Source organism: Cavia porcellus, unplaced genomic scaffold, assembly GCF_034190915.1.
Source record: "Cavia porcellus strain 051 isolate PalLab524CR breed Dunkin Hartley unplaced genomic scaffold, mCavPor4.1 scaffold_22, whole genome shotgun sequence".
Taxonomy (NCBI): Eukaryota; Metazoa; Chordata; class Mammalia; order Rodentia; family Caviidae; genus Cavia; species Cavia porcellus.
Genome location: NW_026947505.1, coordinates 54,325,664 through 54,346,783, shown reverse-complemented (window position 1 = coordinate 54,346,783; position 21,120 = coordinate 54,325,664). Strand labels below are relative to the sequence as shown.

Below are 21,120 nucleotides of genomic sequence, written 5' to 3'. Positions count from 1 at the left end.
AAGTGGTATTATGAGCTGTATTCAAGGGAATGATTACATCAAGAAAATATGTCTGTCACTTTGCATATTTGTTATTTTTTTGTGGTGGGAGCATTTGAAATTCTCTTATCAGTTTTGAAAAATACAACACATTGTCATTATATATAACCCCCGTCCTGTACAATATTTCCCAAGACTTATTCCTCCTAACCAAAGCTTTGTACCTGCTGAGCAACATCTTGTTCTTGCTACACTTTAGCTTCTGGCAGTCACTATTTTACTCTCTTCTATGAGCTGGTTTTAGATCCCACATACAAGTGGGATCATGTAATACTTGTTTTTCTGTGCCTTGCTCATTTCACTTGGCGAACTGTCTTCTAAGTTCTTTCTCATTATTCCAAATGATACAATTTTCTTTCTTAAAGGCTTTTATTTCTTTGTATGCGTATAACTCATGTTCTTTATTGGTTTATTAGTTCATGGGAACTTAGGTTAATTCAGTAATTTGTTCCCCAAATTGTCCTTACTATGTTATCAACGCTGGTATAGTGCTACTAATATATTCACTAATTTTATCAGTTTTCTCACTTTTAAATGTTTCCTCACCCAAGATCCAATGTAAGATCTCACACTCAATTTGGTTGTTATATCTCCTTAAATATGTGACAATACCTTCATTTTTCTTTTTCATAACTGTGTCAATCCATTTCCTGTTACTATAACAAAATATTTGAGGGTGAGTACTTTGTAAAGAAAAGATTCCTTTTGCTCACAGATTTTGGGCCTTAGGTTAAAATGCAACATGGCAGATGACCTAATGATGGGAGTTGCATACAGGAGAGACAGATCAGATCACAAAAACAGGAAGCCAAACAGCAGTTTAGCATCAGACTTGCTCTTTTCTAACACTGATTTCTAATCCAACGCCATAATGTTATCAGTTGTATGCCTTATCACCTTGTGCAGTAAGAAACCTGCCTCTATTTCATGAAGTCCTAGTGTACATATAAAGTTTTCATAGCACATACTTCTGTGAAAAGTTTACTATCTCAAGAACTGTATTTGTGTACAGCTCCTTTGTTCTCAGCCTTTCAAAATATACTCAAAATACTATTTTCTAAAGTGACTTAATTCTTCTTCATCCCCATCTATCTTAAGATAGAATGTAATTATTTCCATTCCATTTTGTATTCTCTGATGTACAGATTGATTTTAACTATTTGCTTATTTGGTATGTGAAATACTGATGTGATTCTTAGTTTTACAATTACACAGAAAGGTATTCTTACAGAAGTATCACTCCTACCCCAATTTTCATCCTCAATTTATCTGTCTTCTTTGTACCTATCCCCTGTTGGACAGCCTATCTCTTTATTTCTGATTTAGTCTTCCTGTAATTCTTTTATGAAAAGTATATGAATATTTTCTTCTTTTTCCTCATACAAAGCGCAACATACTGTGTAGTCTGTTTTACACTCTTTCATCATTTAACAGTAAATATATCTTGGAAATCATTCTTTATCTATGAAAAAGAGATTGTCCTCATTACACTGTACAGCTGCATATTATTCCATTATGTGACTTTATCCTAATTTATTAACTAAGTTGTTGCTAACATTTTGAAATTATAAACAGTACTGCAGTGAATAGCTTTGCGCATACATACTTTTAAAAAAGTTTTTAAAGGCATATCTAAAGCAGATTGTTAGAAGGGAGATTACTGGGTCAAAAACTTAAATACATATGGAGTTCTGAAGATACTGCCAAATTTTTCTCCAGAAAGTTGTCTTAGTTTGCATTTCCAACAACAGTATATGAGAGTGTCTTTCAATAACCTTGCCAGAGAGTGTGTTGCCCATTCGTTGTGTGTTTTGCCAGTTTGATAGGTGGGAAATGCAATGTTAATGATACTTTTTAATTTGTATTTTTCTAATTACAAGTTTCAATATTTTTACACATGCTTAATGCCTATATTTTATATATCTTTTTTTTGGTACTGGGGATCAAACTTAGGACCTCGCACTTGTCTGGCAGGTGCTTATGCTGCTGAGCTAAATCCCTGGCCCTTTTTTTATATACGTGTGTGAGTGTGTGTGAGTGTGTGTGTGTGTGTGTGTGTGTGTGTGTGTGTGTATGTGTGTGTGTGTGTGAGAATTATTTTTTCATGTCTTAAAATCATTAATATTGATGTCATATTTATTAGTATTTTCCTTTATGGTATGTATATGTCTTACAGAAAGCCAGTTTTCCTTTTGTGTTAAAAAGTTTATCCTTTGTCCAATGTTTTGTGGTGCAACCTTTTTATAAACCCCGTGTCCATATTAGCTTTATTTCTAGGTTCACCGCTGGATTTTACTGACCTATTTTCTTGTCTATTCCAACTTCACATTACCTTTGTTGCTGAAGTTTAGTAAGAAGGCTTTATTAAATACAAATCCTTGCTTGTTCTTCTTTAGGAGTATATTTTATATTGCTCATTGTTTTCCCTTGTATATTTTCTTTTTTTTATATATATACATTTTAAAATTTTTATTTTGATTAATACATGTTTGTAGTACTAGTATTATATTCATCATGAGAAGTTGGTACATGTGCTTAATACATTTTAATTCGTTTTATGTCATCTTTCCCTGGTGTCCTTTCCCCCTCCTTCCATATCTTGGTCTCATTACCATTCGTGAAAGGTCGATCTCCCTATTTCTTATGATCTTATTTTGCTCATTAATTTATTTATATTTTGAGTTTCACCTATAAGAGAAACCTTTTGATATTTAAGCTTGAGTGCCTGATTTATTTCATTTAATATTATGGTCTTAAGGTGCACCCATTTTCTTACAGATGACTTAAGTATATCTTTTTTTTAATCGGTACCGGGGATCGAACTCACAGCTGCAAGGCAGGTGCTTAGGCCACTGAGCTAAATCCCAGTCCCAATCTTTTTTTTTTAAATTCTACTTTGAAAGTGGTAAAATACAACAGAACAAGACAGAATGAAGCCAACTAATATCGTACAGTGAAACTGATACAGAACTTCACAGCAGGTTACCGGGATAACAGTAATAGGTATCACAGTATATTTTGTTATCTTTATAATAGTTGTTCTTTCAATCACGTATATCAAAATAAAATGAAATACAGAACATTATAGAACTTATCAAAGCAGAATATTGAATAGAGCAGTACCATTAATCAGAATAGAGTGAAACAGTAATAAAAACATTTTTCTTCAAACAGATAGTAGAAGGAAGTCCCCCGTATTTGCTATGGTCAACTTCCCAGGAGATGCTCAGATTTCTGGTTCCCATTTGCTAATGGTGGGGGGCAGGGGGGACCAGAAGAAAAGGGGTAGGGGAAGTGGGATGTTTGACGCTAGGCCGAGCACCAGTAGGCTCATTATTGCTTAGCAGGGAGGCAGGCTGATTGCTTGGTTTCCCAGTGTCCTAAGTTCCAACATGGCGCGATCTCAGGAGCTGCTTGATGGTTCTCCCCCTGGAAGGGCCGCAGTCCTTATATATTTTCAAATCAACTGTAAATGTTTTTGTTTTGTTTTATTTTTTTGACAAATCCTGTCAGAATTTTTCAGATTGCATTCAATATAGAGATCAAGGTGTAGTTACTTTTATGTGTTGAATTTGGGATTTTCTAGCCACTAACATGATGTATTTTTTATTTAGGTTTTCTTAAATTTCTCTCTGTATTTGTTAATTTTATGAATTGAAGTCTTTTTACCTTTTTACCTTAGTTTTATTTCTCATTTTTAAAATGGTTCTGTATAATGTTTAATTTTGAATTGGATCATTCTTAGTTTCACTTTTTAACTGCTTGTTGTTATAGAAATACTAATTGATCTTGATAGTCACTCACTGGTTAATTGTAACGTGGGGAATACATACATGCATACATACTTGTGTGTATGTAAATTTTATTTATAATTAAGGTAGCTTTTATCTTTCTAATCCTTGTATCGTTTTTTTCCTCACTTTTATCACACTGGCCAGGACCTACAGTACATTGTTAAAGAAACATGGCAATAGAGGTCATCCTTACAGTCTTCTTAGTCTAAAAGTGAAAGACTCCCCAGTGAGTTAGAGTGGTTGGTTGATTGGTATTTACTTACTTATTTATTTATTTCCTTTAGGTGGGATTTTAAAGGTTTGGCTTCTCTTTGCTAGAGGTACTTACTTGTATAAGAGGTTATTTGATTTGTTTCAAGTATTTTTCCTGTCATTATAATACTGCAGTGTTTTCCCTCTATTCTGTTCATTTGGTGATTTATAATGGTGGATTACTTAATGTTAAATAATCCCTAGAATTTTGTGATGATGCATTTTTTTCTTAATTACTAGATTTTTGTTTACTGGGTTTTGTTTTTCTTTTAAGGATTTCTCCCCACCCTCTCCTGTTGCCTATATGCTCCCTTTTTTATGCTGTCAGTTTAAAAGATAATTAAGAGTGGGTATGCTTGCTGTAATCTCAACTAAGGAGGAGCATGAAATAGAATTGCAAATTCAGAGCCGCCTGGACAGTTTAGAGAAACTTGACCTCAGAATGTTTAATGCTAAGTGTAGGTAGTTACTGGGCATATAACTGAAAAGCGAGCACTTACCTATCATTCTCTGTGAAACAAACTAGTTTTGCCTATCTTGACTTTTTCAAAAACTGTAGATTTTACTTTGCCTCAACAGTGCCTGTTTATTCAGGCTTTCCTAAAACATTCTCTTTGGTGGCATACTTAGAAGCCACAGTTTTAGAGGTTGTTAGTAATTCATATAGGCTATAGTAATGTTTTCCTAACTTAAGGGCAAAACAGTTACTTAGTTTTAAATGTCAGGATTTTTTTTTTTTGAAATATACATATAAATGTATCTATCATTGCTGAGTTAATGCCTTATTCTGGGAATTTAGAATATGTTATTGTTATTATACACAAACCCCCTGTTATAATAAAATGCTGCCTGTTATTTGGCAATTATTACGTATACAATTGGACAAAATAAGTTTTTGAAAGGCAGAAGCATTTCAACAAATGTTCCATTTTAAAAATAAAAATTTATGTTCTCCAAGTAGTAATTATCTTAGGCTTAGCAAACCTTTAAGTTATCACACAATGAAAGCCATTCAAATGAAGGTATTAATATAATATATGGTATGGAATAATAGGATACATGAATTCAAAAGAACAATATTTTAAAAGTGCAGTACATATGTTTTTAACTGGTACATTTAAAATTTTTGTTTAGAAAAAGGTAGTGATTTGTTAGGCAAGTTGGAGGGAGGAGCACATTAAATAGTATATTGGCAAGCTTCCTGAAATGCATATGCATAGTAATTAGAGACATTGATTTTTAAATGTCAGCCAGCTTTTATTCTCTTCTTTTTTTAGCATCTATTTTTATGAACGTGTTTATTCTTCTAATAATTTTTCAAGCTTTCATGAACATTTGTTATACTGTATAGGAAATACATTATTACTGCTGTTTATAACTAAGTTTATAATACCAGCAGTAGTTTAAAATTTTGTTGGTTTAGGTTCATTTCTTATTTGTCAAGTGACAGTTAGGAAATTCCCCATTCTAGCTTTGAGATTTTGGGACATTTGTTATACTTTCTGCTTGAAGCTACTAAACAAATGCCTTTAACAGTGTGTTAAAATACATTATTAAGAGTCATCACTTCCCATTCTAAATAAAAAGCTTTTTGCTAAATTGATTCAACTCAGGATTTGTTCATCCACTATTCATGTTGTTAGTGATCTTTAGTGCCTTAATAGGTCCTTATACAACATAGAGACTAGAGGATATTCCCAGGAGACTGTCCATCTGTGTTACTTTATAACATTTATGTTACTTTGAACTCAGTATGTTTTCATGTTACTACTAATTCATTCAGTGGAAGTTAATCACACAACTATCTCATAGATACTACCATTGAGCATCGAAGGTATTCTATTTTCAGAAAAGCAAGGTTATAAATGAAAGTGTGTCCTGGGATTGTTGAAGTGAACAATTTACAAAGTGAATTTTTAAAAGACATAATCTTAAATTTTCTAATTTTCTGTGGTTAGACTAGTATGGTACACTAAAAATTTTCTATTTGAGTTTGCAGGGTTTTTTGTACTTTAGATGCCATTTAATATTCTATTCCCGATTAGTTCACCAGCTGTACTGTAGATCATTAGGGTTCTGTTATCTCCTGTAGATAACCATGGATGTTAACTGTTCAGGCTCTGAAAAATTTGGCCTACAGATTTGGGCAAGTAATACAGGAAGGATTTTTTGGATTTTTTTTTGTTTTGTTTTTGGTTTTTTTATTTTTTTCTTTTCATAATGTTAGACTGAGATTGTGTCTGTTTATTTGCGTTGTCTATTAGGAAAACAGTTATGATAAAACAAAAGAATGAGATACACTTACATTTAGCTTAAACACAAGAATATTTACATTCTGCACCAGCCTGTACCAGTAGCATTTCCTCTGTGCCATGTCCCACAATACAGTTGTGAAGGTAAAGTTTCTTTATTCATAATGCTTCAGTGCAATCAAGGATTATATACCTTTTGCTGGGTGTGTGGTGGTACCTGTAATCCCAGCTACTAAAGAGACTGAAGCCGGAAGATAACTAGTTTGAGACCAGCCTTGGAAATTTAGTGAGGCCTTGTCTCAAAATACAGTTTTAAAAACAGAAAGGGAGTGGGGGTGGGAAAGGGCAGGGGACGTAGCTCAGCACGTGCTCACGTGATGGTACTATAAAAAAGAGTGATAGACATCTTAGAAGTGGGACTAGGAAGGAAGGGTGATACTGGAAATCCAGTAACTATTATTTTTTAAATTTTATATTCTTTGTATGGTTTGATTTTTATTTCCATGTACATTTATCCTTTTTTATATGAAGTAAGTACATCTTTTAAAAGTGTAACTCCAAGGGCGGCAGATGTAGCTTAGTATTAGTGTTTATCTAGCATGCATATGCCCCTGGGTTTAATCCCCGATACGGCAAACAAATAAATTCATTCCAAACTCTTTAAAAATAAATAAATAAATAAATAAAATGTATGGCATTTTAAATTCTTCATCTCTTCCAAACTTTTTGGAGGTCCTCTTCTCCAACTAAATCATTCTTTATTTTAGCCATACTTGTCCACTTTTCTCTACTTTTGGATTCTTTGTATTTTCAAAATTTAAAAATTTTCCCTTTGTGTTACCAGCTCTTTAGGGCGGAGCCCAAATCTGATCTATTCAAACTTTATCAGATACATTAATAACAAATACCTGCTGCTACCTCACTGCTTTCCAATGGCAAATACTCTTTTGTTACACTGTGATAGCTGTAGTTAGTTGGTTTCAGACCAGGAAGCCTGGCGAGTCTTCAAAATGAAGACTATCAAGCAGATTATTTTGACTAGAAAGGGTGACCAATCACAGGGCAGTTAGCCCTGACACGTTTCATCTTGTATGTCCAATACCAAACAAATGATGAGTATTGGAACACAATTTTTATGTCAGAACACGTAAAGTACCAAATTTGATAAGTTTCAAAGCACTTGAGTATCAAGATATGAGTGTACTCTTACCAGAAGCTGTTAGGGTTGTTTTGTGTCAGGTTCTTCTGTTAGATTTTTGAAACAGAATTATTTAGGTTTATATATCTCCCATGCTCTATGTAGTATAGACACACATTGAGTGTTTCTTCAGTTGAATCTTTATAAATTTTTAAATATATCCATTATTTATTTTGTTTTCTTTCCCAGAGACACTATGTATTATTGTTCTAATTTTGTTTTCATTATTATTTTATAAATTATTTTCTGAAAGTAAGAATTAATTCTTTGGTGCTTACCTTCTGTAGTGCATAAGACAAGAATAATTAGTTTTTCACGGAGTCTGTTGTAGAAATATTGATTATTATACAATGTTATAGTTAAAGAAAAGTACTTTATAAGTGATGCTTCTTTCCCTTGTAGGTTACTTCCTCAGAATGTTGGCCTTCTCTATGTTGGAGGTTTTGAAAGACCCTTTGCACAAATCAAGGTATGAGGTTCTTTTTTAGTGTGCTTTCCTTAGACATTCATTTGTTAAGAATCAATCAAAAACTAATAACATATCAAAAATAATGTGAATCTGAAGTAATAATTTCATTGGGTTTTGTATATTCCTGCTGAAGAAGTCATTCAGCTTTTAAAATTCATCATTTTAATATTCGTGTCTATATGGTACTGTATTAGAGCTGACTTTGGCCAAAACAATTCTGATCACTTGGGATTGAACCCAGTGCCTTCACGTGGAGTAACTGTACATTCCTAGTCCTTTTTGTATTTTTTTTATTTTGAAATAGGGTCTTGTTAAGTTGCCCAAACTGAGCTTTAATAAGCCTCTTGCAGGAGTGCCAAGATTACAGATGTGGGCTACCAAACCCAGCTTCTAATAGTCTATGAAAGTGATTTTATAGTGCTTTCTAAAAAATAATTTTGTGTTCTACTAAAAAAAAACACCCCTTCCACTTTTCTGATCTGGATACCTTCTTTGCTTTTTCTTTATTACACTAGAAATAAACTTACAGTACAGTCTTGAATAGAAGTGATAAAAACAAGCCAGACATGATGGTACACGTATATAAGCCTAGCAGGAACTGATCACTGCGAGTTGGAGGCCACCCCAGGCTACAAAGTGAGTTCAAGGCCAGCCTGAACTGCAGTGAAAGCCTGTCTTAAGAAAAAAAAAAAAAAAACCCAATAAAGAAAAGATAAAACAGATATCCTTGCCTTGTTCCTAATCTTAGGAAAGCATTTACTCATTCATCAGAATTATTTTTAAGATAATACTAGTTAATGTTAGTGAAAGATTATGAGTTAAGACTAGGCTTTCTTATAAGAAATGGAAAAATATTGACATTCAAGATAGTTTATAAAAATGAAGATTTGAGATCATCCTTTTTTGTTTTTATAACTTTTGGTAGCAGTTTTGAGAGCTGTATAAAATTTATTTTGCGAGTTTTGTTTAGTTTTCTTATTTTTTTCCTGATTTTCCTTCACATATGCTTCTTGGCTACATGAATTATTTTTCCTGTTTGGGGGTTGTAATTTTAAATTCCTTTCCATATGACTATATCACATTTTTGTGCTTTGCAAGCAGTGATTTTGAAGAGTAGACTGAGCCTGAACAGGACATTCAATATACTTAGTGTTGATAATGTTCAATCATAATCTCAACATCATTAAATAAATTTTATCTTAGTTACCATAGTATTGGTACCTTTAAAAATATTTCCATTAATTTAAATAAAACCACTTTTCTTTAAAATTTAAGATTAGAAAAATACACTTAAAGATTTATTGTTAGTTTCTTAAACTGTGGTCTATCTTGTACTTCTCTGGTTTTTCAGTGATGACATGCATTCAGGTACATTTTTTCCTCCTGTTTTTAATTATCCCTGGAACATGAATGATATTGTGCTATTGACAAGCGCTTTTTCATAAGAAGATTCCCTCACTTTTCCCGTTCACTGAATTCAGTAGTATAGTCCGAAATCCTAATAGATCTCATCAAGTGCATTTTGTGACAGTCCAGTTTTTTCTATCCAGTGGTCTTGAAAATCGTGTTTTTTCTTATTAGAACTGAAATAACTAAAAAGCAAGAAGCTTATCTGAAGCATTTATGAAAGGATAGAATTTTTTTGTCAATGGATGTGGATTATTTCATATCTCAGAAAATACGATCTTGGTGTATGTATGAAGGTAATTCCTCTATTGATCACCTGATGCATTAACGTAACATTTTCTTTCTCTGGGTCCTTTATAACAAACTCTCATATACAGTTACATCTTTGGCACCCTTTTATAGTTGGGTAATTGAGTCTTTTGAAAAGAAAAGTCCATTATTTTAGTTTGTCTTTATTCCTTTAAAGTTACTCTGGGAAAGGGTTCTCTCATTGATTGAAAAGGTTTCTTCTGTAAATCCTGTCCCTCTATATAATTAGACCCCTGTCTAATTAAATACTTGAATGTCCATCCCAAAACAGTAAAATAATTGTAGTTTAAATTTTTGAACAGTTGAATGCTTGAGAAGAGATTAGAGATTTCAGATTCATTTCTTGCTTTGCCTCATGCCTGACTTTTGTTAAGCATGAAATAGTAGTATTTGTTAAACTCACTTTTCTTCCATTCAGTGTTACGATAACATGTCATGTTACAGATATCAAATATAACCTTTTAAAAATGCAGTTTTGCTTAAGAACATATTGGTTGTTGATTTTTAAAAATAAATTAGACATGAACTCGCTCACTTGATTATTGAGAAACAGGAATCCTCATTTATTAATATCTAAGGCTTAATCAAGTTCCTTAGTGATATGGCTTGGTGTTGGAGATGCTGCTAAAGAAATATGTTATGATTGCATTTCTAAGAAGGGGCTCCATTGTCTGAAGATCAGAAAGAAAAATATAAGCATATAAAGGAATAATACAAACTTGGACAAATGTTGAATGCATTTAGGAATTGATATGGTTATGCCAGTAGATGTCTGAACTATTAGCACATAAGTTTGGTTATTGTAGCCATTCTGCCAACTGAACATACATGTACTCTTTCATTGTTTACTCAGCTTTTAGTTTCTCTTGAAGCCTCAAATAAAGGCATAAATATGTATGAACATATGACTTCATCATAGTCTTAAACTGGGATTCTTCTGCTAATTATAGCTTGTTAGGGGAAGTTACTTCAACCTACCTTTCATGTGTTAAAATGTTTGGTAAGTCATGGGAGAAGGTTCTTTCATACAACTTTTACCCAAAACAGTGACTCTACTCTGATCATTGTCCTCTTTCAGACTGTATAAAAGCCATGAACTTTCCCAGGGAAGCTCTCTCCGCAGCCCTCCCTCCTGCCCTGTCTCTCCCTTCCTGCCTCACTCCTGGTACCTCTGCCTTCCCCTCTCCCTCCCCCTTTCTAATTTAAGTAATCAAAGGACCCCGAGCTAAAAGTAGATGTTTCCCCAACCTTTTCTGTTTACCAAGAAAGTATTGAATATATAAAAATGTATTTCTTCACGGGAAATTTTCTTTTGGAGACTTTTATTTTAAACATATGTGTTTTACGCAGTGCATGAAACAGATTTCACCCTTACCCAAGACTAACTTATTTTGAATTTATGTTTCTAAATGTTGAGTTGTTTGTAACTTAAGGTGCGAGATTATTATACACTTATATGCAGTTTTTGAAATTAAAATGGAGCACTTTGATTAAATAATAATTTGGTTTATTGCTATTTAAAATCTTTCAAGCTGTCAGAAGCCCCTTATATAGGGCTTGAGATTAGCTATTTCTGTACACATCAGTGCATAATACCTTGTCTTAATTTGTGTATGTATTCTTTTAGTCACATCTTATTTTTGGAGATACATTCAAGTTGCAGTAATATGTTTTATATCTATTTTATGGGATTTTTTTTTCTAGAGCATTTCATAGTCTGGTAAAAATCGTAATGCTAATTCTCATAGATTTCTAGTCCTGGAGACTTCACTTAACAGCCAGAATCCATCAAATCAAGAGGGATTGAAGCCTGTCAACATCACCAGTAATCAACCTGAGGGTTGTTATGGAAAGACTAAAGGCCACAGGGCTTGATACTAGTTGTCTCTTTCTGTTCTGACAGCCCAAGAAGTGTGAGAGACTGAGGCTGAATTCAGAGCCAGCTTTCTATGCTTTAACACTGCAGAAAGGCAAAAAAAAAAAAAAAAAAGTGGAAAAAAGGCTTTCATATTTCAAATACAAATTCCATACAGCAACAATACATGAACAGTAAACATTACAACCATTATTTGGGATTTTTTTGAAGTTTTATTTAAAAGGAAAAAGAGAAAAAACAAAACAAAACAAGATAGTGTAAGGCTACAAGTAATAAAAAACAAAAAACAGTAAGAAATCACCAGTTAATAGATTACACATTATCATCTTAGAGATAGTTGTTTAAGTTACAGGATCAAAGCATACAAAGTGGACATTCAAACAGTGAGACTGCAAACAGTTGTGTTCAGTGATCCAACAAAAACATTAATAATGGTCAGCTATCTTAACATACCTAAATACACTCGCAGTTGTATCCTTTAGAGCACTTTTTTTCCCCTCTCTTTTACAACAAAATTCACACATTTTGGGTTTTATTACTCCCATAGTTATTACTTTTTTTTTGGAAGAGAATAAAACCAAATATGACAAAACAAAGCTGTTAGTCAAAACCAAGGATAGACGTAGCACATGATGTAAAAACAGAGTATGAAGTTATCAACAATGGTTACCATAATGCCTCTTGCTTCCTTAAAAAGAATTGCCTATATCATTAGGTACTATAAAGTTGAACAAAACAGTACAGAACAAGACCAATAAAACCTAAACATTGTAAATATTACAGGACTTCAAAAGAAGATAGTAGTCAAACCAGAATGGACATCATAGTGAATCTTACTACCTTCAAAGTAGTTGCCTATACCCTCAAACTTGATACTATCAAACAGAGCGGAACAGAGTCTAATCAGTCAAAACAAGATAGTGGGAGTAATACAGGACTTCAAGTCAAGTTAATAGGAAATTTAAAAAGTTACTATACTATATATCCTAATTTTAAAAAATTTTTCCCCTTAATTAAAAAAATAATAAAAAAATAACTAATTTTTTTAATGAATAAGGGAGAAATTGAGATAAAAGAGGACATAACAACATAACAATTCAGGTCAAAGCATGACAATTTCAGCAACCTAGTGCTTCACCACCAAATAACCCGACTTAATAGTAGTTACCATAGTTTCTTTTTCCTTGAAATATTTGAATATTCGTATATATGGCATCAAACATATCAAGACAGTGTAAAACCATTCAAGTGGATGAAAGTATTATAGGGTATTTAGAACCAGCTAACAGAAAACGAACAATGGTTTCTATATTATCTCTTTGTCTATAACAATTTTTGTTTATACTATCACATATAATAAATTCCAGCAAGATGCAACATGATAAAACCAATGGAGACAGAAGAGCCATAGTTTGGTGGGACTTCAAAACAAGATGATATTAAATCAGCACTAGCTATTATGATGTCTTGTTTTCTTCAAAATAGCTGTTCATTTCATCACAGGCAATAATTATGAAGCAGCCCAGAATAAAGCCATTCCAATTAATAAGTGAAAACTTTATAAGACTTCAAGGCCACATAATGGGGAATCATGATTACCACATATTTTTATATATTTGAATCATTTCTTACACTAGGGAAACTATTCAGTATTCACACATGCGAGTGTGATTTACTTCACTTATGAGTATGGTCTCAGGCTGTGCCCATTTATTGATAAATATCTCAATAAATATCTCTATACAATGGAGTATTACTCAGCCTTCTTTATAGCTGAGTAGTACTCCATTGTATAGAAATACCACAACTTTTTTTATCCATTCCTCAGTTGATGGACACTTGGGTTGTTTCCAAGATCTGGCGATTACAAATTGTGCTGCTATAAACCTAGGTGCACATATATCACTGTGGTATGATGCTTTCAGTTCTTCTGGGAATAAAAAGCTGTTTTAACACGTGTATTTTAAATCTCTAAAACATCTGCAGTATTTCAGATAAAGAGGTCCTTAGAACTGAGTGTTCTACTTTTGTGACTTCTAGACTTTTGGCCATAACCTAGAGGGATGTAAGAAACGTAATTTTGTCAGGATTCAGTACATACATACATAGCATACTTAAATTTACATATGCTCACACAGCATAAACTCCAGTTTCACATTAGGTCTAGTGACACATTCTTTCTTTTTCTGTTAGTTTGGCTTTTAGGTACTATAAAGTGGTGGTCTTAACTCAGTAAAAAAATTTCTCTATTGAAAGTGGGTCTTAGGGGCTGGGGATTTAGCTCAGCAGCATAAGCACCTGCCTTGCAAGCAGGCAGTCGTGAGTTCAATTCCTGGTACCGATAAAAAGGAAAAAGACAAAAAAAAAAAAAAAAAAAGAAAGTGGGTCTTTACTTAGCAGTTTGGAGAGTAAGACTTGCCCAGCTAATGTTGCCATGTGTGTGGCCGGAGAAGCTCACACTGATGGAGGCTAGTGAGGAAGCTGCCTGCCCCTAAATTGATGAGAACCTTAGAGTGGCTTTGGAGAGAGAGAAAAACGTGAGCAGTCAGAGGGAGGAGGGGCTTTAGGAAGACATAAATGAAAAATGATTCGTGGTGTTTTTGGAGCCCAGCAAAGGTATTTTCTGTTTCAAAATCCTGAAGAACAGAAGGGAACCTTCCATACCTACTCTACCTTCCAAGTAATTTCTTGATTTTGAAGATAAAGAATAAAGGTAAAAATCTCTTTTAAGTGGAAAAAATTAGCAATTGAAGTAGGTGAGAGAACTTGAGAGAAAGTGATAGTATCAGATCTGAACTACATGGCATGTTAATAATGGCTAAATTTTCAGTAGTGTTATCAATGAGGAGGCAGTTTTTCATTATTTCATGTTACAATGATAAGGGATAAAGTGGTTATCCCTTTTTAAAAACAGATTTTAAAAAGAAGCTTAACCCTTCATGGTTACTACAAGTTTCCCTAATTCCATGAGTAGCAGTTAAGTTGCTGACAAATTCTTATCCTGCAGTTGCTGACAGAATTATTTAGGTCATTTTTCAACTTTCACATGAAACCAGCCATAACTGCACCATAAAATTAGATATTGTTTATTAAGATTGAACAATAATTGCAGGCCCAGGTTCTAAAAAATACAGTGCAATGCTAGTTGCTCTTCCTAAGTGCTAAGGCCTAGATTCACATATATTTCAATCTCAGTATTCCTGTTTTCATGTCCTTAGATAATTTACAAACAATATTGTAAGCCTTGCTGGGGATTTAGCTCACTGGCATAAGTGCCTGCCTGGCAAACGTGAGGTTGTGAGTTCAATCCCCGGTACTGCAAAAATAAACAAATAAAAAACCACAATATTGTAAGCCTTGTGAGGGCCAAACTGTGTCTGGTTCATTTCTGAACCCTTATTATTTAGTCTTTCTTAGCACATAAAAGCATTAAATAAATATTTGTTAGCATTATTGCTGTAGAATGTTTAGTCAAAAATTTTAAACCATCTTAAGATTTGCCATGAAGTTCATCAAGATATCCTTGGTTCCAATTATATTTGTATTTACTGCTTTAAAAATGTGTTTTCTAATCTCAATTACATCTTAACTGGGAAATTTTTGTGGCAATATAAGTTAACTTTATTTTCTAATGTAAGATTGTAGTTGGAAATTATTATTAATATCAGTTGTATTTGAAATGTAGATTTTTGTGAATATATTACTTTGAGAACATTGTAAATAAAGCTCCCAAATATTTTCTAGTTAAGAAAGCTTTTCTAATTTTCACTAAAAATTTCAATGTCATTTAGCCTGTCCTGAGCTACACTGAATAGAAAAAATTTGAAGTTTTATTCTGAAACCTTTTTAAACATCATACTAGAGTATCAAGGTGAATTTTTGTTAAATGTGACTGGGAATGAAAAAAATAATTCTTTTGTAACTTTGAACAGTTCTAAAAAAGAAAGGTAAATGTTGTACAATGTTTTGCCTACTTAGAAATTTCTCAAGGCAGCTTACCTTAAAAAGTTCTCTGGCTTGAATTTTAAAGGCTACAAAAATATAAAAGATTATACTGAGAATGGCTATTGCTGAATTCTTGTATCTGAAAAATAGTGCCAGTTTTATTAGATTTCTATTAGAAATCTAAGACTTTTAATACTGTTTACTCACACAAACGAAAAAAATTATTTCTCCAGTAAATAAAATATTTTCTTCTCTTCTTGCCTGATATTGTAGTCTTAGAATAGAAAACAACTTCTCTGCTCCTAGCCAAATGCAGACACAATATGCATTGATAGTAGTGGTGAGCATAGCTGTGTTCTGAATACTGACACAGCTTTAAAGGCCTATTTCAGGTGGTCCATGCATGATTCAGGTAGCTGGGAAAGCTCCAAACCAGTGCTTCTTTTGTTGATTCTTCTGACAATATATGTATTTTACACAGCCCAGGGGAAGCAAAATAAAACCTTTGATTATTCTCTACCACCCTCCCCCAGGAGAGCAGTAACAAACTCAGTTTATATAAGTCATCCACTGCCAAAATTTTTAATAGGAAGCATCAGAGTTGCTCACCCTCAAAAGGTACCAATAGGTTGGAGTGCCAGATGGGACAAATATGGAAAAGAAATCCTGTCAGAACAAGTGCTCTGAATTTCTCTCTGCATTCTGGCCATGATCTGCTTCACTACAACCAGAAAAGAGAGAGCCAAATAGCCATGGACTGAAAACCTCTGAAACCATGAGTCAAAATAAACCTCTCCTCCTTAAAGTTGGTGTTTGTCAAGTGTCTTGTCACAGTAATGGAAAGATGGCACACTAATACTCTCTTGAAGTAGAATTTTTCAACTGTAAGCTAAATATTTGACTTCTCATATTCTAAATTTTATCTATAATATTAATTGCTTGTAAATAAATGTGACGAGTTCTCGGTCCAGAAAATTTACTAACTGTACTAAATGCAATGAAGTGTAAAGATTTGAAGAAAGTATTATAAATTCAAGTTTAACACTTAACATGTATCAATATTGAGGTACCATTTGGGTATTTTTATGTTAAAATGTTAAATGCTTAACTAATATTTATCTCTACAGTGTCATCAAGTCAGCATTTCTGATACCCAAGAAGTAGCTTAATAAGTGGTAATTCATCCAGTAAATAATAATTTGTTTCTTACTAAAATACTTTTAGGTAACTTTACTTGACTCAGTTAATAGTGAAAATTATTATTTATATAGGTTTTCTGTCAGCATTTAAATAGAGAATTGTCAAAATTTTAACATTAAACACATAAATATAACATGCATAGAAAGTAACGTATCCACAAACTATGGGAACGTAATGAAATGAAATTTTAGTTCATTTGACTATCCAGAATTTCTCCTCAGTAGATTATGGTAGTCTGTGTTTTATAAGTCTTAGGCAGCATAAACAGTTCACTATTAGAAAATTTGTTTGAAAGAAACTTGGATGAGATAAGGAAAATAAGTAATTTATAGATGCTCCTCGGCTTATAATAGACTTAACATTGGATTGAGAAGTCAGAACACATTTAATATACCTAGCCTACTGAGTATCATATCTTAGCCTTACTAAGAGCACTTATATTAACCTACAGTTAGGAAAACATCTGACACAAAGCTTGTTTTAAAATAAAGCGTTGTGGAGCTTTGGTGCGCTGCGTGGCATGAGCTGAAGGCCTGCACAGCCCGCTCGACCTAGCCATGCAGCCGTGGTGGCCTGCCTGGGACCTGGTAAGGCCCGCCCCGTGACCCCAATCAGCCAGAGAGCCTCAGCATGCCATGTTGGAAGGTTGACCCAACTAACCACTCATTTGGGGAGCCTCCAAATGCTACTTGGGACCTGGTAAGGCCTGCCTGCCACCCCGCACTGAGCAGAGGAAACCCCCTCCAGTACAGATAACCATCCTGAACCCAGGAAAAAACCAAGACTCTGCATTTGGCTACCCCAGAGAATACAGGAAAATGACAAAATGAAAGAGCAAAATGCAATCTCAAACCTCCAGTCCATCCCAAGCAAGCATAGGAGACATGGACATAGAAGAAAATATAACTTATATACCCGAAACTTCTGAAATGATAGCAGCTGAAGAAAAGAAACAACTCCATGAAGCTGTAAAGGAAATCAGATCAGAAATAATCTCCCAGGTAAAACAAGAAATGATAAGCCTATTGAAAGAAATGCTGAATACATGTAAAGAAGACATAGTGTAAAAAGCTAGAGTGCTGCAAAGTGATGGAAACTTTGAACAATGTAAGAAAGAATTAGAATGCATGAAACAGATTTACAGATATCCAGGAAATCAAAATTTCCATCAAAAGTTGGCAAAACTGCCTCAATGAAGGTGAAGATAGACTTTCCACATGCTGAAGACTAGATCTAGACTCAGTCCTGTCACCATGCATGAAACTAAAGTCAAAATGGGTCATAGATCTGGAAGACAAGGTAGGTACAAATTTTGAAGACATAGGGTTAGGCAGAAAATTCATGAACAATAATCAAACTGCATGGGAAATACTTCTCATGTCTTGTTAAAGTGTTTTTGCATGTCAAAAGAAATCTCCAAGAGAGTGCAAAGAAAACCCATGAGCTGGGAAAAACTGTTAGTTGGCCCTCAGACAGAGGACTTCTATCTAGAACATATAAGGAATTAAAAAAAATCAGGCCCCCAAAATTCAAAGACCCAATTCAAAAATGGGCATCTGAGATGAATACACATTTCTCAGCTGAAAAAATACAAATGGCAAATAAATATATGAAAAAATGTTTAGCATCATTGGTCATTAGAGAAACACAAAGCAATGCAGAGATTCCATCTCCAGAAAGAATGGCCAGGATCAAGAAAACCACCAATAACAAATGCTGGAGAGGCTGTGGTGAAAAAGGAACACTCCTGCACTGTTGGTGGGAGTGTTGACTATGCAACTACTATGGAAATCAGTGTGGAGGTTCCTCAGAAAGCTAGGATTAGAGGCTCCATTTGACCAAGCTATCTTGCTTCTGGTCATCTTCCCAAAAGAATTAAAAATACGATACCATAATAATATATGTGCACCCATGTTTATAGCTACACAATTTATTGTAGCCAGATCTTGAAACAACCTAAGTGTACATCAACTGAAGAATGGATAAAAAAGTTGTGACATTTTTATGCAATGGAGTACTACTCAGCCATAAAGAAGGATCACATGAGACTTTTATAGGTAAATGGATGCAACTTGAAACTATACTCGCAAGTGAAATAAATCAAACTCACGTGTGTAAATACTGTATTGTCTCCCTTGTAAGAAACTGAAAAAGCAAATAAGATCCAAAGTCTTCAATAAATATTGTGAATAAGAAACTGCTCAAAGGGGAAAAATAACTAGAATAGGGAAAAGGAGAAAAGAAAAATAATATAATATAAATTTGTGTATGTACACTTAAGATAGCTAAGATTATGGTACTGCTAATTCTATTAGTTCTTGAAACAAAACAGTTAACACATAGAATTAGGTCAATTTTACATATCTATATCTGGTAATCTGGGTAATGCTTTTGAAGATAAGTATGCAAAATGACAACCTTCGTTAAATTCCTACCACCGTGTTTTGAAAGCCTATATTGTACTGTTTGGGGTTTTTTATTATTGTTGTTTATTTGTCTCTTTCATTTCTTGACTTTTTTTGTATTTTTTCCCTCTTTAAAATAAAAATTCTAAAGTAAAATAAAGTGTTGAATATCTTATATATGAGCGTACATGGGATATGATAACACAAACCATAATGTCCAGGAAAGGCTGCAATCCTGTGCACTGTAGAGGATCAGTTGTTTATCTTTATTATTTCCTAGGTTTACTAGAAGCGACAGTTGCCTTTCACTGCAAACCATCACAAGGAGCATTGTATGGATACATTATTATCCTAGAAAAGCATCAAAATTTGAAATATTATTTCTAGTGAACACATACTGTAAAGTAAAAAGAAACTTAAAACATCATCTTAAGTTTACCCGTTTATCTTCTATAAAAGAATATTTAAAATTAATGTATCCCTAATGTATAATTTTTTTTCATTTTGTCATAAAATGTTACAACAATACTACATTGATACCTTTTTTGAAATATCCTTTTTCCTTGTCAGTATTTGATAGCTTTCTAATTTTAAAACAAGTTGATGTATTTGTTTAAAACAAAAGAAATGCACAATTGCACTTTTAACTTTTTTAAACTTAGCACTATTTTCAAATAGAAAAAGACTGTAGCCAGAATTTATTCTGTTCAACATTACATACTAGTCACTATTCCGGTTAATTCTTAAACAGTATTTAAGATGTAGGTACTTGTAACTTTCCAGTTTTATAGCTCAAAAAGATATATGTGATAGGATTAAAAAATACTGTGAAGATTTATTTTTTAAATAGTACCATAAGAAGTCTACTGCCATTAATTCTTCTCAGAACACTTTCCCTTGAGTCAAACAAACTCCATTCTTGCCGTCTTTCTCGCCGCTTCCTGAAGCAGTTCTGAAGTCCTCCTTCAGGAGTTCCTCGACCGTGGCTGCCTTCATGTCTGAATCGATTCAGAATGTGTACCTGTCATGCTCATTTGGACTTCGGGGAAGATCCAGAAGTCACAGAGTGCCAGATGCCGTGAATACGGTCGACGAGGGCGTACCGTAATGTTTGTGCAAGGTTGCCTTTGTGTTGGATGGCACTGAGCAGCAGCAGGCCGTGGTAGATACTTCATCAAGAGGGTTTTCAGAACTGCTTCAGAAAGTGACCAGAATGGTGGAATAAATGTGTTAGAAGTGAGGGAAAGTATTTTGAAGGGGATTAATGGCAATGTGTCTTTTACTGTAATAAAGTTTTTAAATTTCTTTACCATATTTTCCATCATAATTTATACAAGCCTAAATAACATGGCTATAGCCCAGAACAGTTATACTGCCTCTTATAGAATATGATTTTAATGTATACTGTTTAGAAGTTATTATTCATAGTTATCATATATACATTACATTATTATACTTCTTTTTGAGTTTTGCTTATATCAGAGTCTAAAATATCTGTAATTTCTATAATTAAGACATTGCCTAGATTAAACAACTTGACCAAAAACAATGTAGCTTTATTACAGTAGTCTAGATGGAGAATCGTGCTTTGTTCACATCAAAAGAAGTGAGGCTATAGAGAGACCTTAGAACTGTCATCTCACTCTTGGTTCTTAATTTAGTTATTCTTGTTAACATGGAAAAGGTGAGAATTCTTGTATTTTTTAAAAGGGAAAACACTATTTGTTTTCCTTTTGTATTGAACACTTGTATTTTTATCTTCTTAATATCCAAAAGATTTGGGTGAAAATGCTATAATTATTAATTTGAAAGAATCTCAAGATGTCTGTTTTTGAGAACCAGCTTATATGAAATCAGGTATATAAACAAATCCCTGTGCATTTGAGTGCTTTGATTAGTTCAGAAAGCAAATGTTATTTCATTTACAAGAATTTTTAAAGCACGTGTGGCAGTTACAATGAGAAGTTTCTTATT

General features: G+C 33.4%; 1 protein-coding gene across 3 annotated transcripts in view; it reads left to right on the top strand.

The window, feature by feature from the left end:
• The window catches only part of Rngtt (RNA guanylyltransferase and 5'-phosphatase), a 271,102-nt gene that overhangs the window by 210,173 nt on the left and 39,809 nt on the right, over window positions 1-21,120 (top strand). For all 3 annotated transcript variants that reach the window (XM_063233201.1, XM_063233199.1, XM_063233200.1), the window contains one exon: window positions 7,938-8,004. In XM_063233201.1, coding sequence (XP_063089271.1) covers window positions 7,938-8,004 — 67 coding nt within the window. The remainder of the gene's footprint in view (window positions 1-7,937; window positions 8,005-21,120) is intronic.